The sequence below is a fragment of the Anas acuta genome, chromosome 6 (genome assembly GCF_963932015.1).
Source record: "Anas acuta chromosome 6, bAnaAcu1.1, whole genome shotgun sequence".
Taxonomy (NCBI): Eukaryota; Metazoa; Chordata; class Aves; order Anseriformes; family Anatidae; genus Anas; species Anas acuta.
In genome coordinates, this window is record NC_088984.1 from 30,210,994 (window position 1) to 30,229,411 (window position 18,418).

The 18,418-nt window shown below is 46.3% G+C and overlaps 2 protein-coding genes across 5 annotated transcripts in view; one reads left to right on the top strand and one right to left on the bottom strand.

Annotated features, from left to right (window-relative positions):
• IQCA1 (IQ motif containing with AAA domain 1) overlaps positions 1-735 on the bottom strand; it is a 104,273-nt gene extending 103,538 nt beyond the window's left edge. Inside the window, exon 1 of the mRNA XM_068686275.1 lies at positions 602-735. Within this exon, the coding sequence (XP_068542376.1) occupies positions 602-612 (11 nt within the window). The 5' untranslated portion in view covers positions 613-735. The remainder of the gene's footprint in view (positions 1-601) is intronic.
• Positions 1-18,418, top strand: part of ACKR3 (atypical chemokine receptor 3) — a 139,937-nt gene that overhangs the window by 90,033 nt on the left and 31,486 nt on the right. For 3 of the 4 annotated variants that reach the window (XR_011097757.1, XM_068686270.1, XM_068686271.1), the window contains one exon: positions 15,389-15,484. Coding sequence is in view for 1 of the 4 variants with exons in the window: in XM_068686269.1 (XP_068542370.1) it covers positions 15,464-15,484 (21 nt within the window). In the remaining 3 variants the exon portion in view is untranslated. Of the gene's footprint in view, positions 1-15,388; positions 15,485-18,418 lie in introns of those variants that run through there. The other variant, XM_068686269.1, reaches the window with a different exon arrangement.

Genomic DNA, 18,418 nt, shown 5'->3' on the forward strand with positions numbered 1-18,418 from the left:
TGAAGGTGGAGCTGCTCCAGTTTGGAGGTGGAGGGGTGTTTTAAAGCCTCCGGGGTCTCACCTGACACAGAGAGGGGTCTGGGAGGAAGGTTTCCTAAACATAAGGGTCGGGTTTTCTATGGGTGGTATTGCTGGAGGAGCGGGCAGGGCTCCTTGCAGACATTTTGATGCGATGCCATCATCGGTGTCTGGCTATTGCAAATAAACTTGTGAGGCTTTGCGTTGTGCTGAAAGCATGAGGAGTTCATTACGGAGGAAAAAAAAAAAAAGAGAGAGAAAAGAAAAAAAAAAAAAACATATGTGCAAACTTTGGTCTGTAAGGGAGGAAAAAGCGTGTTTGGTGAGGAGGAGAGGACCTAAGTCGGGATGGGTCGTATTGGGGTATGGATAATATTTCTGTTGGTGAATTGAGGCTTTGTGGGGCTGAGCCCAGCGCTCTCCAAAGGGCTCGCTCTCGATTTTGGGGCGCTCGGTCTCAATTTTGGGTGTTTTCTACCCAAGCCGTGCAGCTCCCGTGCAGCCCCATGCCAGCTCCGGGCGTTACCCCCCCCCCTCCCCAGCCGCCTCCAGGCTCGGCCCGGTCCCCCCCGGCGCTACTCACGCCTGCGACATGCCGAGGGCAGCGGGCACCGGGATGGGGCCGGTACCGAGCACCAGGCACCGGGACGGGGCTGGGACCGGGACCGGGCACCGAGCCCCCGGCGCCGGGACGCGCCGCGTCGCCGTTGTCACGGAGATGGGGGCGGGCAAGCCCTAGGAACGGACGGGGCGGCAACCCATACATATATATATAAATATATATGGGATATATATTTATATATCCCCCTCATAGCAGGTGGAAATCTGTCTCATGTTTTTATTTCCTTCAGTTTCATCCCAGCGCTGTTCATCGAGCACATCTGCAGGCATGGATCTGTTAAGCGAGCACACGCTTGGTGACGTTTGGCACGCAGGCACGCGTAGCAAAATTTGCTCGTTTTTTTTCTGGCTTTATTTTTTTCCTTGTTGTCTCCCCCGGTCAGCCAGAGGGGACTCAGCGGCGTGTTGCAGCGCGGCCTGTAAAATCACACCCGTAATTTTGGAGCCCTGCTTTTGTCGGAGGCTGGCAGCGAGGGTTGCACAGCTGCTTCCTTTCCTTGTAAACAATGGCTCCTTGGCAGCCCGGCAAGCCACTTACATGGTGGTGAAGCTGGAGTCTTTAAAAATAATCCCGTTTTAATTTATTGCGTGTATACAGCACGAGAAGCATCCATTACAGAACATTAAAGGCTGCCTCCTTTAAAAGGGGAAAAATAAAAGCCAGCAAGACAGGATTACAGCACATCATTCTGGGGAAAAAATGCACTCCTCCACAGAGCGGGTGGGGAAGGAAAAAAGAGAGAAGCTTGGGACAATGAGCGTTTGCCAGTGATCACATTTTTTGCCATAAATCTCTGGGTGTCTGTGTTCCTTTGCCTTTTTTTTTTTTCTTTTTTTCTTCTTTTTTTTTTTTTTTTTCTCTCAAAGTCCTGGCTTGTATAATTAGGTGAGAATCTTGGCTATAGCGTTTTCAAAATACAGTTCCTAGCCCCCATGGTTTTGGAGAAAAGTTTGAAAATGTAAGCCTTGAAGAACCAAGACCATAATAAAAATCATGTAAGACATATTATTTTTCAGGCCGTGTGATGGCTATGCCAGTCTCCTGACTTCATTGGTGTCCTGTTGGACTGGTGGCTTGGTGCTATGTGAACTGAGTTCCTGTTCCTTTTCTTTTGGTCGGAGGACGGTGAAAATCCACTTGTAATTAGCAGTGTTAATCTGAAAGCGCCACTTCATGCTGGTTCTGTTTCCATCAGGCATCTGCCTAGTTCCTTTCAATGTCTTCTAATTCTCACCCACCTGCAGGTCAGGGGATTTTCTACATTGGTAACTTGTTTGCATTTTGCTCTCACTGAATACCTTAACCAAGGTAACTCCACAGTCTGAATGGGAACCTCACATTTTTATTTCCGTTACTGCGGGCATCTGGCCAGCACTTCCATCTGAGCTATTTTTTCAGCCAAGGGTTTTACCTGCAGAGTCCCAGTGATACTGTTTCTGTAAGTGTGTGTGGTTTTAAGGACCAATTTGGCTGTAACCCCCGAGCAATGCACATTTTCTCATCCACCTCAAGATACCTTTCATTCTTTTGCTCAGTTCCCAGATCACCAAGAGAAGGGGAATTGACACTTGTGTTTCAATAAATAAATTCAAGAGTCAGTCCTAATAGCAAATTACTGTGAGTCTTTTACTCTACAACGTGCCACTCAAAAATAGCTTCTAAAATAATAGCTAAGAAACCCATCGTGTGTGCCTGAGACTAAAAAGCAAGAAGCTTTCTGAATCAGTTGAAATGGGAGTGACAAGATTGCTCATAACGATGTGGATGGCAAAGACGGTGCCTCAAGTGAGGAAGCCTGTGTATAGTTCACGATGCATGAAAAAAAGATCTTCCTTTTTGTGAGCCACACAGTGGAAGTAAGGTTTGTCTGATATGAAAGGCAACCACTGTGGTGTTGATACTATGTTAATGTGAATTCTTTGCCCCTTAGCACCTCAGTGCAAGGATGATCTTTTTTCTGCTGAAAGCAGCATAAAAGATGAAGTAATGCTCATTGCTCATTTTGTTCCCCCTCTTCCCCTCCCACCAAAAAAAAAAAAAAAAAAAAAAAAAGTTGGAGGAAACCAAACATCTTCCTTTTAAGAATGGGAAATTGAGCCTCAAAAAGTGATGTGCACAAGTCTGTGCAGAAGTTCAGGGGCTTTTCATTTTCATCAACTGGTAGGGAACTTGAAAAGAGTGAATCACTTTGCTGAGGAAAGTCATGCAGTAAAATCAATTATGAAATGCGTGGAGTTGATATTGTTGTCATGGGAAAGGAGCCTGCTTTGTAGCCGAAATGAGAGTAGTGTATGATTGAGTAATTGGTTTAGGCTAAGAAAATACAAGGTTATGATGAGAGAAACTGGGGAGTGTGAGATATTCTGTTTTGCTTTAGGTTTCTTGTTGAATCCTTGTGCTTTCAAGTAAAGATTTGAAGTGAAATGGTGCAGCTTTGCCTGGGCTGTTCATCCTGAAATGATTGCCTGGTGTTGTATTTTCTGCTGTGGCTGCATCTCTGCCTGGGGTCTGTCTCAGCTGCTTTCCACCCCCTTCTCCAGCTTTCTTCTCCTTTTCCTTCCTTCATCTCCCATCCAGTCTCTCCCCCTGGAGCTACCACAGCCCTCTTTCAAGTTCTGTGCCTCTTTCTGAGCTTCCTTCATGTTGTGTGGGTTGTGAGCCTTTTGGGGCAGAGGAGGTCCTACTCTCTGATCCATTTCTGCAGAAAAGATCTAGGCACACACCAAATTGTAATTGAAGTCCAGCAGACCATTGACAGTCAGTCGATACTGTGAAGTGTCTCAGTCTTTCCAGTCCCGGATCACGCGTCTCCGACAATTCCTACAGGCAGCAGGCTGATACTTCTCACTACAACCAGAAATTAAAGGGATTTGTAGTTGTTTTTCCACACGTTGTATATTCTTGTATAGCATCGATAGTGACTTCTTGTCCCGATCACGCTGCGTTAAAAAATAAAGCCATGTTATTTAATCTATCCAGCAGGAATGGGTGATGGGTTTTCTACAGCGCATTCCTTTTGGCGTCAGTAATTCCTTAGGCTCTTGCAAATATGAGCTTAAAAATTCTGCTGCCTTAGAAACTAGGTGCCATCATTTTTCAAAAAAAGCCTTTTATTACAAGCTTAATAGGCGACTAGTGAGCTTACAGGAGGATAACTTTTAAAACTGGAGGGCCTTGTTCCTCTAAATTCAGGTCCCTGGCAAAGAGCTTAGTGCACCTGTCTCTTATTGAGTGGGGGCTTAAAGTAAAGCGAGGAACATAATAGAAAAAATGTTATGCCTTTGCAACTCATATTTCAAAGCACTTACAAAGGTCTGGATTGTGCCCCAAGGCACAGTACTGAGGGAGGAGTGCTGTTTTGTGCATTGCTGCCCCAAAGAGTGTGCAAAGGCTGGGTCAGGGCTTTCTCCAGCATGCAGAACGGACGATTGGAGGCTTTGGGCCCCAGCTTGGGAGTCCTGCTGCTCGCTTTGCCGTGGGGACTTGGGGCACGGCATGAAAAGTTTCGGTGCATGAAATATTTCAGGGAGGTGGTGTCAGTCAGCGTTTGGAATAGACCCAGCAGCGTGAGGGGTGGGAAGGCTCTTTGGCCAAATTCATTCTTTCCTTTGGGATGGGAGACTTGCAAGGTTTTCTCGACGTTGTGGCAGCATTTATCTGTACGTAACCCCAAGTAGCAGTGTGGGTATTGCGTTTGTTCAGCCTGCAGTACAGCGTGGGATCGCGTCAGGTCTAAGGGGCATCTCTCGACAATGTGAGCAGTCCTTGAAGGGGCCTCTCCGCATGCTGAAAATGAGCTGGATGAAGCTGGGGTTGCAAAGAAAGTGCCCAAATGGGGACCTGGTTGCAATCCAGTTGCGTGGCAAACTTGTGTGTTCAGGGCAGGGAGAAGTAGGAGCTCTTTCAGACGAGCTTGGCAAGCTGTTGCTCTAGGCTTCCTTGCAGATAGATGTTTGGTTTCCCTTTAAGCTTGGATTAACGTGCGTAAAGGAGCTCTGGGCGGCTCTTCACTGCAGGCTTGGGGATTTAGGACTGCATTATGGCTTCAGAGCTGACTTCTAGCTCACATCCTTGCGTGCTCTGATATTGGGGAGGAATGGCGCTGCCAGTAGGGCTGCGCTGACCAGTTCATTTTGTCGTGTGATGAGTCTCTGAGCTATTTGCCAGTTAACGTTAACTACCATGATCTACAGGAGGTTTGCTGCTTACTTCAAGGCTAAGTGAAGGGGATTTGTCGGTAGTCAGGTCTATTAGACTTTGATATAGCACCAGCATGTTCATCAGGCCCGAGCATGGTATGTGGAGGAGGAGGACTGGAGCAGAATTAGAAGGTATAAAGTTCAAATCTAATTTGAAGAATTTTCCTCTATCACTTAAATGTGGGAAATGTTCCTGTGGTTTCAGGTATAAAATGTCATACTTCATAAGGAGAGTGCGTTTTAAATCTCAGCCAGATATTAAATGCCATGCCACACTCCACTTCTCTCTTTGTTAAAAAGTAAAACCCCAAATCATCTCTCGTGAAATAAATGTTGTTCAATAAAATTAAAGCTTTCAAAAGAGCCAGTTCAAATAGTGTCAACTCTCTATCATTAGGAAGCATCTGGTAGCATATTGATTTTTTTTGGTATTGACAATTGTTCATCAGCATTCAGCCTTCTAATTATCTGCGATGCTGTTCGTAAAGCCGCCGACCAGAATAAATCTTGCAGTCAATACAGATTGACAATTAACATACACCAGATGTTTTTTGGCGAGAAAGAAATAGAAAAAGGGATTGGATTCAGGCTTCTGGCGATTATCCAAGTAATTTGTTAGCAGAGGTTTTAGAAAACTAGTTGACTTTAACATTTGGCTTCACCTAGCAAGTTTTTAATAAATTAATGCAAACCCTGTGTCAAGCTTTAATCACTTAGGAGGCCAAAGGTCACCTCTATATTATTCTGGAAAGCAAATATTGGAAATAAGTAGCATTTCTTTTGGTTGTGTAATGTGAAGACGTATTCAGCCTCAAATGTGAAATGGCACTTCCGGACAGGCCCATTTCAATTCTTTTTAAGATATACAGATCCTCTAACCGTTCACACACTACACAGACTCAACAGCCAGCAATTTAAAATAATGTATACATTTCTCTCTGATGTAAAGGTTAAATAAGAACCTACAAAGCCAAAATCTGCTGCTCTTATTTGTTTCTCACCCTTGTCAAAATGAAAGGAGGCAAATGGGGTTGAGCCCACTCTTGGAGAATGGTTGCCAATGCAGCTGTCAACCTAGTTTTTTTCCCATTCTGTCCAAAGCATTTTCTGTGGTTTTCTATCTGATGGAAAATTTTCACAACCCTATTGAGAGAGCTCAGAATATCTTGTATGCTTTCATTTTTTTTCCCCCCAGTCATTTATTTGGTGTATAACGTTTAGTTTATTTTGAGCCAAAGTATCTGTTGGATATTAACGCTCTACATCACTGTCTCTTAATTTTGCTTGTTCTTGGGTCTGTGAAGTAATCGTGGTGAATATCCATGGTTATGGGGTGGCCTCTGTTCAAAACTTACGGAGAGGTGAGAGTGGCTATAAGTCTATCTGTTCCCCTGTAGGAAGGAAAAGCGTGCCTGTTGTACAGGCCTTCTGAAGAGCAGAAACGGGAGTCGGAAGGCAATGACTTCCGAATGTTTTGAAAACACTAGCAAGGACAACTGAAAATATGTTGGGTCTGCTGCTTGTGGTCATTTCAGTTTGTTTTGCATCTCTAGCTTTATTCTCCTCCCCTAATTTTTAGCATACCTTTCCTTTTCTCATTGTTTTTGCCACCAAGGGAGAAAAGCTCAAGCCCATGTTCTGAAATGTTTTCCAAAGCCAAAAACAAATGTATGATTCCAATGGAAAAACGTCAAAAAGTTTGACTTCTAACACTAGCTATGTCCGCACATTCATCACAGAAAACTTCAAAAATTCTCATGGTTTTAACAAATAAGGAGGAAGAGCCACTATCTATCTGTTCCTTTCAATTGCATGAGCCATTATCTGTTCCTTTCAATTGCAGTTATTGTCCATGGGATTGTAGTTGACCTGAGTCAGCGTGCCTCATGCTGTCTTAAATAGGCAGGAGATTCGGTGTGACCGGCCTCCCGGAAAGCCCTGGGTTAGTGAGAGCTCGCAGCAGTAAAAGGCTGCTTGCTTTCAATGGAAGGAGGGGGAAAAGGGTCGAAGATGCTGGTCAGTTCATAGCCGTGCTGTTTGCTATTTGATGGTCTTCCTGTTCAGGGGAAAAAATAGCTGTTTTACCCAGTTGGGGGAATTAAGTAATTATATATATCTGCAGTGAGCTACTGCCATGGATTTACAGGGTGGTGGACTTGGCTCAATGCATAAAACAGAGAGACTGATGGAAAATCTCTCATCTAGGGCAAGAAATTGTGCATATGACTGAGGTGCCTTTGCAGTCCAGCTGGGGAGCTGGTGTTTCAGAGGATGACCAGGGAGGACACCATGATCAAGGGGCAGAGGAGGCATCTCAGCCTTTCAGGGGTCACATCTGGATCAGCAAGATCCACTTCCAGACACTCAGTCTGATTGATGGGGGAGGTGTTTGGGCTCTGGGACTTGATGTCTTTAAAGCCAGTGACATGGGCCTAAAGGAGAAGTGGATATTAGCCATCTGCTTTAGCAGTTCCTCACCCAGCAGACGCATTCATCTGGTATTTGTGCACGTAGGCTGTTGTTCCATTGTGTTTTGTTTTGTTTTCCCTCCCACTCCCCAGTAAAGCACCTGTTGAGTTAATCCACTTTGATTCATCTCAAAAGTAAGGAAGTCAAACTCCTTGGGAGGCCGGGCAGCTCAGTTCTCTTTTCTCTGGGTTTCTGGGGGGGGGCTCTAGCTAGCATGTTTTTCTGAAGGCTTCCAGAAGTGAAACTCTTAAAGCAGGGAGGGTAGAAGGGGAGGAGGGGTATAAGCAGATGGAATACTTAATTTTGCTGGATATAAGGGTGACCCGAGCCATGAAACATTAATGTGGAATGGAGAAATACCTTGGAGCTTCCCATGTTATTGCTGATGGGGAGCAATGTTGTAGAGGTTTCATTTTGGTGCATCTTGAATGAAAACTAATTTCTAATTTGAATTAAAAAAAATAGTATAACAGCTTTTACTAAAAACTTTTACTAAAAGCCACTTCATTGGAACTGGTTGCACTGAGAAAGAAGAAGGGGAATATAATTTCGGCTGAGAACTGTGGTTTTTGTAGGTAGCCACAGTCCATCAGCAGCTGAAATTTGATTGCAACCTTTGGTTCTGAAGGTGTGTGTGATACATCGTGCATTCACATTTCTAACCCTGAAGGCTGGGCAGCCAGAACCACCTATGGAGGGAAGGAAATTCCTCCAGAGGGTGTACTGGGAGGACCCTCTATGTCCCCTCTAAGCAGTCAGCTCTCGAGGAGCCTCTTGCACTCTGCTGGCCGTAAAGATCAAAACATAAGCACTGAAGGCTAAGATGGATGAGCAATTTCCACGATCCCTCCCCCATAATTGCCCATCTCTTTGTGTTGAAGCTCTAGGGACATTATATTCAGTACATGATGACTGAATTTCCATCTGGAGTGCCCCAGAATGAGTTAGCAAGAGAGGTGCAACTGATACGGCTGTATGAATGAAGCAAAACCAACTTATACCCAGCTAATTCATTAGTCATGGCAAGAGCTCAAGGGTTAATACCCTACCTAGAGCTTAAGGAGCAATGCGAGCAGAGTGCCTGGTGGCCAGTCCCTTTCACGTTGCTCGTGCGTCACGTCTGTATGGAAATGAGTGTGAAACTTTTTTTCCTTCTCCTGGTTCAACTTCTCGAGCTATAAATAAACTGTACAGTGTGAGAGAAAAATGAATAACAAGGGGCTGTAGTTTTTAGGTGCCTGTGGCAGGATGTTTTCTTGATTATCCTGTTTCTTGTAAACACTGAGATGGCTTTTGTAGCCCAGATGTAAAGGCTGCCTGGGTTCATTGTTCTAACACCTGCTGTCCTTTAAAATGCACCCAACACAACCCATTGATAAAATTCAGACTCAGAAACCTGCAGCACCAGACAGAGCTCCTGTAGATAGCTCAAAAAAAAACAGCAACCCTTGAGAATCTGACATCCGCCTGTTTTTTTTTTCCCATTATATTTGATTTGGAGTGGGGAGGGGAAGGGAAGCTCAAGATTATTTTTTCCCTGCTCTTGTTCTCACAATAGCAATAAAAACAATACGTTCTGGCTACAAGGTGGTAAACTGTGAGAAATGACCACAATAGCTCACTTTGCTGTGCCAAGGATTCAGCCGGATTTATGAATGAAGCTGGTGGCTGCAATCTTGTTTCCAGGCCTGTCCCTGCTTTTGGTGTGATGAGATAAAAAGACCAGAGGGAAAACAGCTCCTAACTGTTGCAGGAGAAAGCATGGGGTAAGACTGTCAGCATTGGAAAGGGGTAGCACAGTTTCTTTCTGCTTCTTACATCAAGTTCAGAGCACAAAACAGGTGAAATTGCTCAGTTAAATCAAGGCTTTGCAGGTTTTTTTTTTTTTTCTTTATCTGAGACAAGTGCGTGGTGGTGAAACACCTCTAAGACTTCTGTCTGCTGTTGCTGCCATCCAGCTCTTCCCAGGCTGGCCACATGGGGTAAATGAAGTATTTTTTTTGGTTTGTTTTGTTTTGTGTTTTTTTTTTTTTTTCTTTGCTGCCTATTGAATCACTCTGTTAAACCACAGACCCTTGCTGTTTTACAAGGCACGCAGTGTAGATTATAATGCCACCAGTCCTTGTCAGGGAAGGGTAAAAGTTAGACTTAAGGTACCGTATACATTCTCCTTATTACAGACAGCCATGTGGAAGCACAGATAGTTTATGTACCTGATTTTTTCATTGGCTAGGGCTTGAGGTCTAAAATCAGGGAGAATCTCTAAAATGTGTCCTACAAGTTTATTTCCTTGGCCTCCTCTCATGCAGGAGCTCCAGCCCATTGGCCTAGGCTCATGTTTGTGCTGGAACTGGATGTGTATCAATAAAACTGTCATTTGTGCAAACCTGCACCTGAAGACAGAAAGTCAAACCAGTGCAAAGAAAGAACCTGCATGTTCTACATCCACATCCCTACAAGTGCCTGCAGCGTGAGGCAGCGTTGCTGTGAAAGCAGTCCTTTAGCTACATGGGTGTTACTGAAAATATCACTAGGCCTGGACTTGGCAGCCCCCGTGGTCATTTTGTGACGAGCAGACAGAGCTGGTGTGGCTGTGATGAGAGCAGGAGCACCAGGGTGTTTCCTACAGCAGAGCTAGCTGGTAGCAGCACTCCACGCCTTCAGTACTGGATTTTTTGGGCCCAGGCACAAGATTTGCTTTCAGCATCTTCAGTTACCGCGTGCCTTTGGCTCACCCTGAATATTGAAATGTTTTTTGCATTACACTGTGTCCTGTGCTGTGGGAAGAGGAGAGCCTCCCAGGCTCTGGAGTGCAGGGTCGAGGAGTTGAAATGCTTGGTTAGGGTAGCATGTAGTTTAGCAGCATCTTCTTAGGCGCAGGAGACTGTTTTCTGCGGTGCTTTTCAGAGCAGGAGAGGTTTTCCTTGTGTCGAGGTCTCTCTCTTGCTCCCCCACTCCTCATGCGTTGCCCACCTGTGCCTTTGGCTGCACAAGCAGAGGAGACGTGCTGCTATTTATTTGCTGCTGCGCTGAGCAGGGGATTGGACCAGATGGTCTCCAAGGGTCCCTTCCAACCTAAATTACTGTATGTTTATCTTGCTGAGAGTGTTGGATGCTAACACTGAGACCTTCACGAAGGCACTTGACAGGTCAAAGGCTTTCTCCCACCACCTCTGAAAACAAGATGTGGGACTGCAAAGGAAGAGGTCCAGCCCCCCAGATAATCATTTTGTCTGCGATGCATGAAATTAGGTGGCAAGATCTGTGTGTGCTGTGGCTTCATCCTGCTGAGCAGATGTGGGCAGCCCCTGGGAGCACTGCGCTGGCAGGAGCCAGCCGTTGCTGGAGCACAGGAGCGCAGGTCCCTCCCACAGCAGTGACCTCTCAGCAGCCCCAGCTCTGCACCCTGGGGGAATTTGGCTCTTAAATCTGGTTAGGTTTGTAGGCTGAGCTCCTCGGGACATGACTTCGCTTCGTCAATGTGAACACTTGCGTATGCAGCCTTTCCTATCCACTGAGTGTTTTGGTTTGCTTGAGTTTCTTTTTAATGGTTGTGTTTAAGAATAAGATAAGAAGAAGCTGGAGTGTGCTCAATGTCCTCAGTTTTCTTATGCAAGTACTTTCTGAGAAAAATGCCTGTTTGCTGATATCATCTCAGCAAAGCGCTGACATTGTGCCATCTATGTTTACTAAAAGAGCTGCATTAACCACTTAAAACGCTTACATCACTTTTTCTTGCTTGTAGAGGGAGGTGTCCTTGATAACTGTTCACTGTAATTACAGCAGATAGGAGATGCTCATCCCAGGTGTGCTAAGTGCCCTCTTCAGGTCTTCAGCACTGTGCACGTCAACAGTTATTTTGGATTTCCCCTTCCAAATTATTCTGCGAAACACCGTTGTGGCCACTGATGTTTTAGTTTTCCCCTAAAATCTACCAATTGCTCTCCAGAGGCAGTGAAAGCTGCTAGGCGTTTTTACAAAGAATCCCAGTATGGTTCTAAGGAAGCAGTTGTATTTCCTATTTGTGTTTTGCTTTTAGACCCTGGCTTCCAGAAACCCTTTTTGCCCGAGAAAAAAGGAGAAAATCAGACTACCTTTTAAAAATCATTATTATTTTACGAGTACAAGGTAAAGGGTGAACATCCGTGAGTGGCAAATTTCCTTTTTGAGCAATTCTGAGCAAAACTGAAGTTTTTTGAAGTGGTTTGCTGCAACTGCATTTTCTCTTGCTTCCTGTTCATACTTACTGCAGTTCATTTTTGGGGCATACCTACCAGCACTTTGTGTGTGGTTACAGGCAGCAGAGGAAGCTAGAAGGCCAACAAGAAGCAAGGGGGTTTTAAAACCTTATTTCTTATTCTTCTTAGGATACTGCTAATGAGAAGGTGCTTTTATTCCTTCCTACCAGCAAGGCGTGATAGAGTCCCCCAGATCAGCGCTCGCTGAGGCAGGGAGGGATATGAAAGAAAAGGGAATAGCAGATTTCATGCTGTATGATTCTCCAATTACGGGTCCAGACTGTGGGCAGCGTATAAACTTTTGTTTAGTCTGCAGGCGTTAGCTGGTGGCTGCTTTTAACTTAAGCTCTGGGTGCCGAGCTGGGAAGCTGGGTGTCTTTTTGAAGGGATTTCAGCCAGTGCCCTTTACAGCACTGGAATAAAGCTGTAGTGCAGCTGCGGTATGGATGGAGCCCAAGGTGACGGAAACGTGCCAGGGGTGAGGTGTAGGGGCAAAACTGCACCTTCCCTGCCCATGGTTGCAGGGACATTTGGCTTGGTACTTCTGGACCCTTCTCTGCCCCACAGTTGTGCTGTTCATGGGACCTCAGGATGGACTGGGTGAGGATTAAGGCTTTGCTGCAGAGAGGAGCCGCAGCCCTGAGCTCTGTGGGATGGTCAGGAGGAGTGAAAAGCAAAGGCTGGAGATGCCGTGGCCCTGCCAGTTGTTCTGCTGCATCTGTGAGAGCAGAAAACACCTTTAGAGCCCTTCCTGGCCTAATTTCTTTAATAAACAAAATATGTTCTTGGAGCAGGACACATTTTAGAGAAAGATGCATTCTCTCCATTTGATCAGCATGGGAGTTAACATGTGGAAAGCTGTGATGCTTCATGCTGCCTGTCCTTTTTGCTGATGGGCCCTAGAAATCATTGCAGTTCCTGGCCCATGTGTGAATTCCTGAAAACAACATCACTATTTGGAAACTACCTGCCTATGGCTGCATGACTCCAGTGTTCCCATGCTTTCCTGGTGCTTAAACCAAGAAAACCAAGTCAAAACTTGCCTCGTCCAACAAATTAAAAATACTCTGAATAAGCCATTCATGCTAATTAACATTTAGTCATCAGCTTGTGTTTTCAGTTGTTTTGGTGCTGATGGTTCAGATCTGCTGGCCTGACTAGTGAAACAGACTGACAGAGCACGGACATGAAGGAGGCCCACAGCCAGGGCTGGATATCAAGTGGAAAAGGTTCCTCCGTGTGCAAAATCATCAAACATAAAATAGGCACGTATGGTCTGATGGTTTCTGGGACACAAAGACAAGCAGGCTCCTCTAGAGGGCTTGGATATTATTTAAAGCAACACTATTTCTGTACACAACAGGGAGCGTGAGTGCCTAACAAGATGGGTGCCACAGGGCTGGTAATAGGGTTCATGTTGGGTGATGCTTCACAGGGATGGGAGATCAGACTGAGGTGTTCCTGTCTCCCTCTTGATGTGTGAAATGTGGCAGGTTTGTTTCAGTTCCCTGGGTTTGGGCTCTTTTGAGCTATGGCTGGGTTAGATGTGGTTGTCTCACTGAATCACTTGTCTCGTGAGCGAGGCTCTGGTTTCAATTAAAGCCCAGGGTTGGAGTCTACTAGCACGGCAAAAACGCAAATCCGTGAGTATGATTGTGAGGATTAAGTGGGAAAAACAAGCAACAAATGTTAGGACTAATTTGAAAAATGTTCTGGTGTTTGCTTAACCTCATGCGTTCTTGCTTTTTTCCCCCCCTGAACTTAATTTTGCACACAATTAACCTTTTTTTCTGAGAGGCAATGTTGCTACAGTGGGTTTCTGTCTCTCAAAAGGCTGCTGAGGAGCAGAGCTGACAGCAGGCCTCTTCATTACGGCGTGTTTCCGCACCGACCAGGCAGGGGGAGGCCTGGGGCGGCAGCTCAAACCACGTGGAAAATGGCTTTTGGTTGGGCTGCCTGCCCTTGTTGGTTTGGTCCTGACTGCCCCTGGTGCCACAGGACAGCAGTGGGGGTGATTTGTTTTAATATTAAACACTGCTAAGAAGAGAGATCTGCACCTGGGCCGCTCCCCTGCCCTTGGATACTGAGGGCTTCTGAGGAGGCCGAGCCACACCGCCAAAGGCCGCCCAGTGGTGCCTTTAGCATGTTTAGGCCCCTAGTGCTTTCACCGGAGTAATTAGAGCAGCAATTAGTTTAATTCAGGGTTGTTTAAAATGTGCTGTTCATCTTTCAGTCCAGATCTCGGACCCCACCACGCTGTGAGCCCTGCAGATGGGCTTGTGGGGTCCGGGGCTTCCTTGCCTAGCCCTTCAGCTCCCCCCTGGCTCTGGTGGGAGTTCAGCCTGGGCAAAAAGAAGCAGCCTCGATCCCAAACTCCCTGAAGATGCTAATTTTCCCATTGACTTGGGTTATTGTGTGCTATTTCCATTCGGATGGTAGCTGTGGGCTCTGATATTTGTGCTAGGCACTATCCAGTCCCAGCACAAAAAGACAGCTTTTGTCCTGAAGGGTTTACATGTCAGGCAAATGGGCTTTGGCTCTGAACCCAGAGATTAGTGAGGAGCATATGGTCCCTAAGAGGTGCAGCCTGTATTGCTAAAAACGCCTGGAAAACTGGAACCAAAGACATTGTGTTTCCCCCTTCCCTTCCCTCTCCGGCAAAAATTCCTGTCAGTACAAGCCATGATAAAAAAAAAAAAAAAAAAAAAAAAAAAAAAAAAGCAGCTCTACATCTGACATAGAAGGGGGGAAAAGGGGGGAAATGAGTCCCTTTTTGGCCATAGTTGTGTGGGGAGTGGTGCTTGTATTTTCCACCCTTCAGCAGTCCCCTTCTAGAGATGTCGTGCCATCGGAAACCCACTGATCAGTTCCACACGACGGCCCGTCGAGGGGCTGCTTGTTAGGGCCTTGTATTTCCCTGGGATGTGACCAGGGCTTCTGCCCTGAGCAGGCTTCTGGCCAGGGGGAGATTTTGTCTGGGATTCCCCCTCCTCGCCATGCAGTAGATACTGCAGCAATGCAGCTGGGGAGGCAAAGCCTGGGCGTTTGGGTGGGGGAGAGGAACATAGCCTCACGTGTGCTTGCAGCCTTCCTCATTTATTAGCACTCGGCCCGGGGAGGATCTGGATTTGAGCACGTACTTAAATTTCAGCGTGTGCTGTGGTGTTGCCCTGAACGGAGACCATCTCAAGCTTTTGCTGAAGTGCTTTCCTGAAGCGGGGCCAGCAGACTGTGAAAGTTGTCTCGTCTCTTTTCTGCTCCACTGTGTACATGCTCATTGTGGCTTACTGGCTATTTATTGCAAGAAAAAAAATCAATTGAGTTAGAGCTAGCTAAGTAACTGAGAGTAAGTTGGTTAGGAGGGTCACGCATGAGTTGGGAGCAAGACATCTGACCGTGCCATTAGTCTCTCTTGTTTCTATGATCCTAATTCTGCTCTAAATTAATTCTTTTGTTTAGCTGCTGTTTTTTTTTTTTTTCCCCCCTCCTTTTTGTTTTCGCATGAATGCTTGTCTCTATATTTAGGTCTGCCGGGACGGGATGTTACGAATAATTGTTGATTGATATTATTAAACACTAACACGCTTGGCTGTGTTGCACTAATGATGGGGCTTTGGGGATATGCAAATCAATTAATTGCAGTAATTGCTGTAATAGCTGTTTTGGAGGATGCTGTTGAAGAGCCCTTGGGATGGCAGACAAAGAGACATTTGGAAGTGTGGAGGAAAAGGGGTCCTTGAGAGTTGCTGAAGATTGCTGCTACAAGCTGCTGATTTGCAAACCTGTGTTTATTTTGTTCTCCAAAACCCACTCAGAGCAAATCCTTCTTTGCTTTGTTTCAGGCTTACCCCTGTGTGGCTTCTCCTGGACTCCTTCTGAGGCCCATTCTTTTGAGGCAGAGCTGAAGAAACTTAGAGATGAGGCACAACCTCTTTCAGGTAACATTTTGGCTTAAAAATATGGGAGACCTGCTTGAAAAACACCTGAGGAAAAAGTGTTTTCCAGCTGGTTTCAATATCAGACCTCTGTGACACCTTGCACCGAGTGGTTTTGATTTGCCCACTGATTCTCATTCATGGCAAAGTTTTTCCCCTTCTGTGACAACATCATAGGGCCTTACAGTGGGCACAGAAGGGACGTGAGATGCCTCAGGAATCATTGCAGGGAGGCTGTGAAAAGAATGGGCTATGGGTATTGTCAGGATGGGGAGGAAAAGGTCTCTTCTGGCTTCTACCCCACCTTACATGTGCTCTCCTTGCCTTTGAGCATTATTGTATATTCTTTTGTCTCGGTTTCCATATGCATCGTGCTTTAGTCTCTGCACTCTGGGGCGAGTGTTCAATGTGGTGCACAGATGGTGCTGCCAGAAATCCTGTTATTTGCTAATGGGATTTTGTGCAAAGCATTTCCACTGTTCTTAAAAAAAAAGAAAAAAAAGTGTGCATATTTGTGTAAATATGTCCAGACCCTCATCTTGCTGCAACATCCCCTCCCGTGCAGCTGAGAACACAGCTTTATTTTTTATTTATCTGTTTGTTAATCCCCAAGAACAATGTCAGACCAGCTTCTGTGGGAGGCAGCGGCTGCAGGAGCCAGCACTGAGGGCTGTACCTGTGCCTTGCACAGCGCAGGAGGGTCGGTCCCCGCCAGCTCTGCCAGATGTCACAACCCTGCCAGGTGGCCTGGACGGATAGGTTGAGGCTGTCATGCCCTCGTTGCCTTGCTGGTGGTCCTGCCCTCACGTTTTGTGCCGATATATGGCTGAGAGATGCTTAACTATTCAGCAGCCTCCCCCTGTTCCAGCGATATTTCTCTAATGCAAAGTTCAGCTATTATGCAGCTATCCCCCTCTGTGCCTTCTATTCTTCAAGTAGTACCCAAAATTATGATATAAATAGCAAAGGCCTAGAGGATGTTGCTTTTATCACCAGAGGCCTTTCAGAATAGGTTAGCCACGTGCCTGACAAGGATAATACAGCGCTGACTCTTGCACGAGGCGCAGAACTGGGCTAGGTGACCTCCCGAGGTCTTTTCCAACCCTTATTTTTCCATCGCTGCGTGACGTTTGCTGCCAGTGTCAAGACCGGTAAGTGGAGCTTTGTTTTGCGTCATGCTCGCTGGAGGGAGGTCAGGGTTCAGCAGCCGTCGTGACTAACAGACAGTTACGGGGTGTGTTTCAGGAAGCGCACTGCCCGTCTGCGCTCTCCTCGCCCAGCAAAATGCTGTTCCCCTAAAAGTTTCTCAGCCTTGTTCGCAATGGGAAGGTGAGTCATGCGAGGGCAGTGCTTCTCCTTCAACGGGCCAAGGACTCCAGGTGGTTCCTCTGGGGCTGACTTTAGCCAGAAAAATCCCTGGCTCATCACAACCCGGGTTCAGAAAGCATGGGCAGCCCGCGGCAGGAAACCTGCTAGCTGTGGGATATGTGTGTCTGTGCCAATGCCAGGGGGGAAACCACCGAGCTCTTCCAGATAGCACAAGCATGAGTCCCGCACCTTTTAACTGCTATAGGATTGACACTTACTGCTTCTCTGGACAACCAGGACTCTGTTGCCCTCTAAAGTGGGATCCAGGTCTCAAAAAACCCTAATCTCCAGCCTTGTGCCTCGCTCTGGGCTGGGGAGGGGTGCTAATAAAATCAGCCTGCTGTTGCTGTCTACCCTGCAGCGTCTGGATCTGCCTCTGTGTTTTTTTTGGACATCATCACACTGATTAAGCGTCTGGCCGGTGTGGTGTTATGCCATTCGCTGTGCTATTATGACCACTTTTCCAAAATTTAGGAGCCAAAGAGGATCCTGTGCCTTACCTGTCTTCCAGAGGCAGAGTTTGGGAAATAACATTTATTTAGCTCTGCAGAAAATGGCAGAGAACCTGCCCAGACACCGATCTTCAGTAATGCCCCAGTGAGATCTTCAGCCTGATGTCCTCTGCAGGGTGGGATCTCCACAAGAAAACAGCTCTTTGGAGGTGTCAGCTTTCCATGCTTTCGTAGCCCCTCAGTCTTCCTGGTTTTAGGAAGACTTTCTGATAAGGGCAGCTCGATGGGAATTGTTTGTGTTATAGCCTGGCAGCTTTCAGCTCTCACAGGCACAACACCGTGCCATGCGGCGTGAGGGAACGTGAGGGGCTCACACCAGCCCGAGGAGGGGAGCCTTGCTGATGCTCTGGTATGCAGCAGATGCGATACTATTACCAGGACAAGGATCTGAGAGCATCAGGAAGCAGAAAAAAGCTGTGCTCAGATGTTACTTTAAAGCTGTAAAGAGGAGGATGTGGCAGGGGCTGAATCATCCTGTGCTCAGCAGCAGGCCTGAGCACTGCTCCACAAGCTTTTACAAGCTGTGGTGTATTTTAGTAGTCCTGGTCTGGACCCAGAAGCCATTTCTTTAGGTCTGCACTAAGCTATTAACAATTTCTTCATAAAAATCAAGTCTGCTTGTGGCTCATTTACTGCCTGAGAGCTATTTGCAGCCAGTTTGTTAGTGTTCCATGTGCCTTGCTTCTAGGGGATTGTCATTCTCCTTTTTTTTTTTTTTTTTTTTTTTTTTTCATTTTTAAAGGCTTCTGGGCCACTAGAAAGGCTTTTCCCCTCTAACCAGGTTCTGTCAAGACCGGTGACCTGCTATGAGCCAGACTATGATGCACACAATATTAAAACCCAGCTCTTCAGCTTTATTGGGAAGGTTTTTTTTTTCTTTTCTGAAGCACTTGCAGTAGCTTTCCAGGGTAGTTCAAAAAATCTGGGGCAGGCTGGACTGCCAATTATTAGAGTGCCCTTGTGCCTTTGTCCTGTGATCTTGTGACTGAAAATCTGAAACGTGATGCGATTCAGCTGTGGTTTTGGGGCCATTTTGGATGCTGGGAGGGAGGCTGAG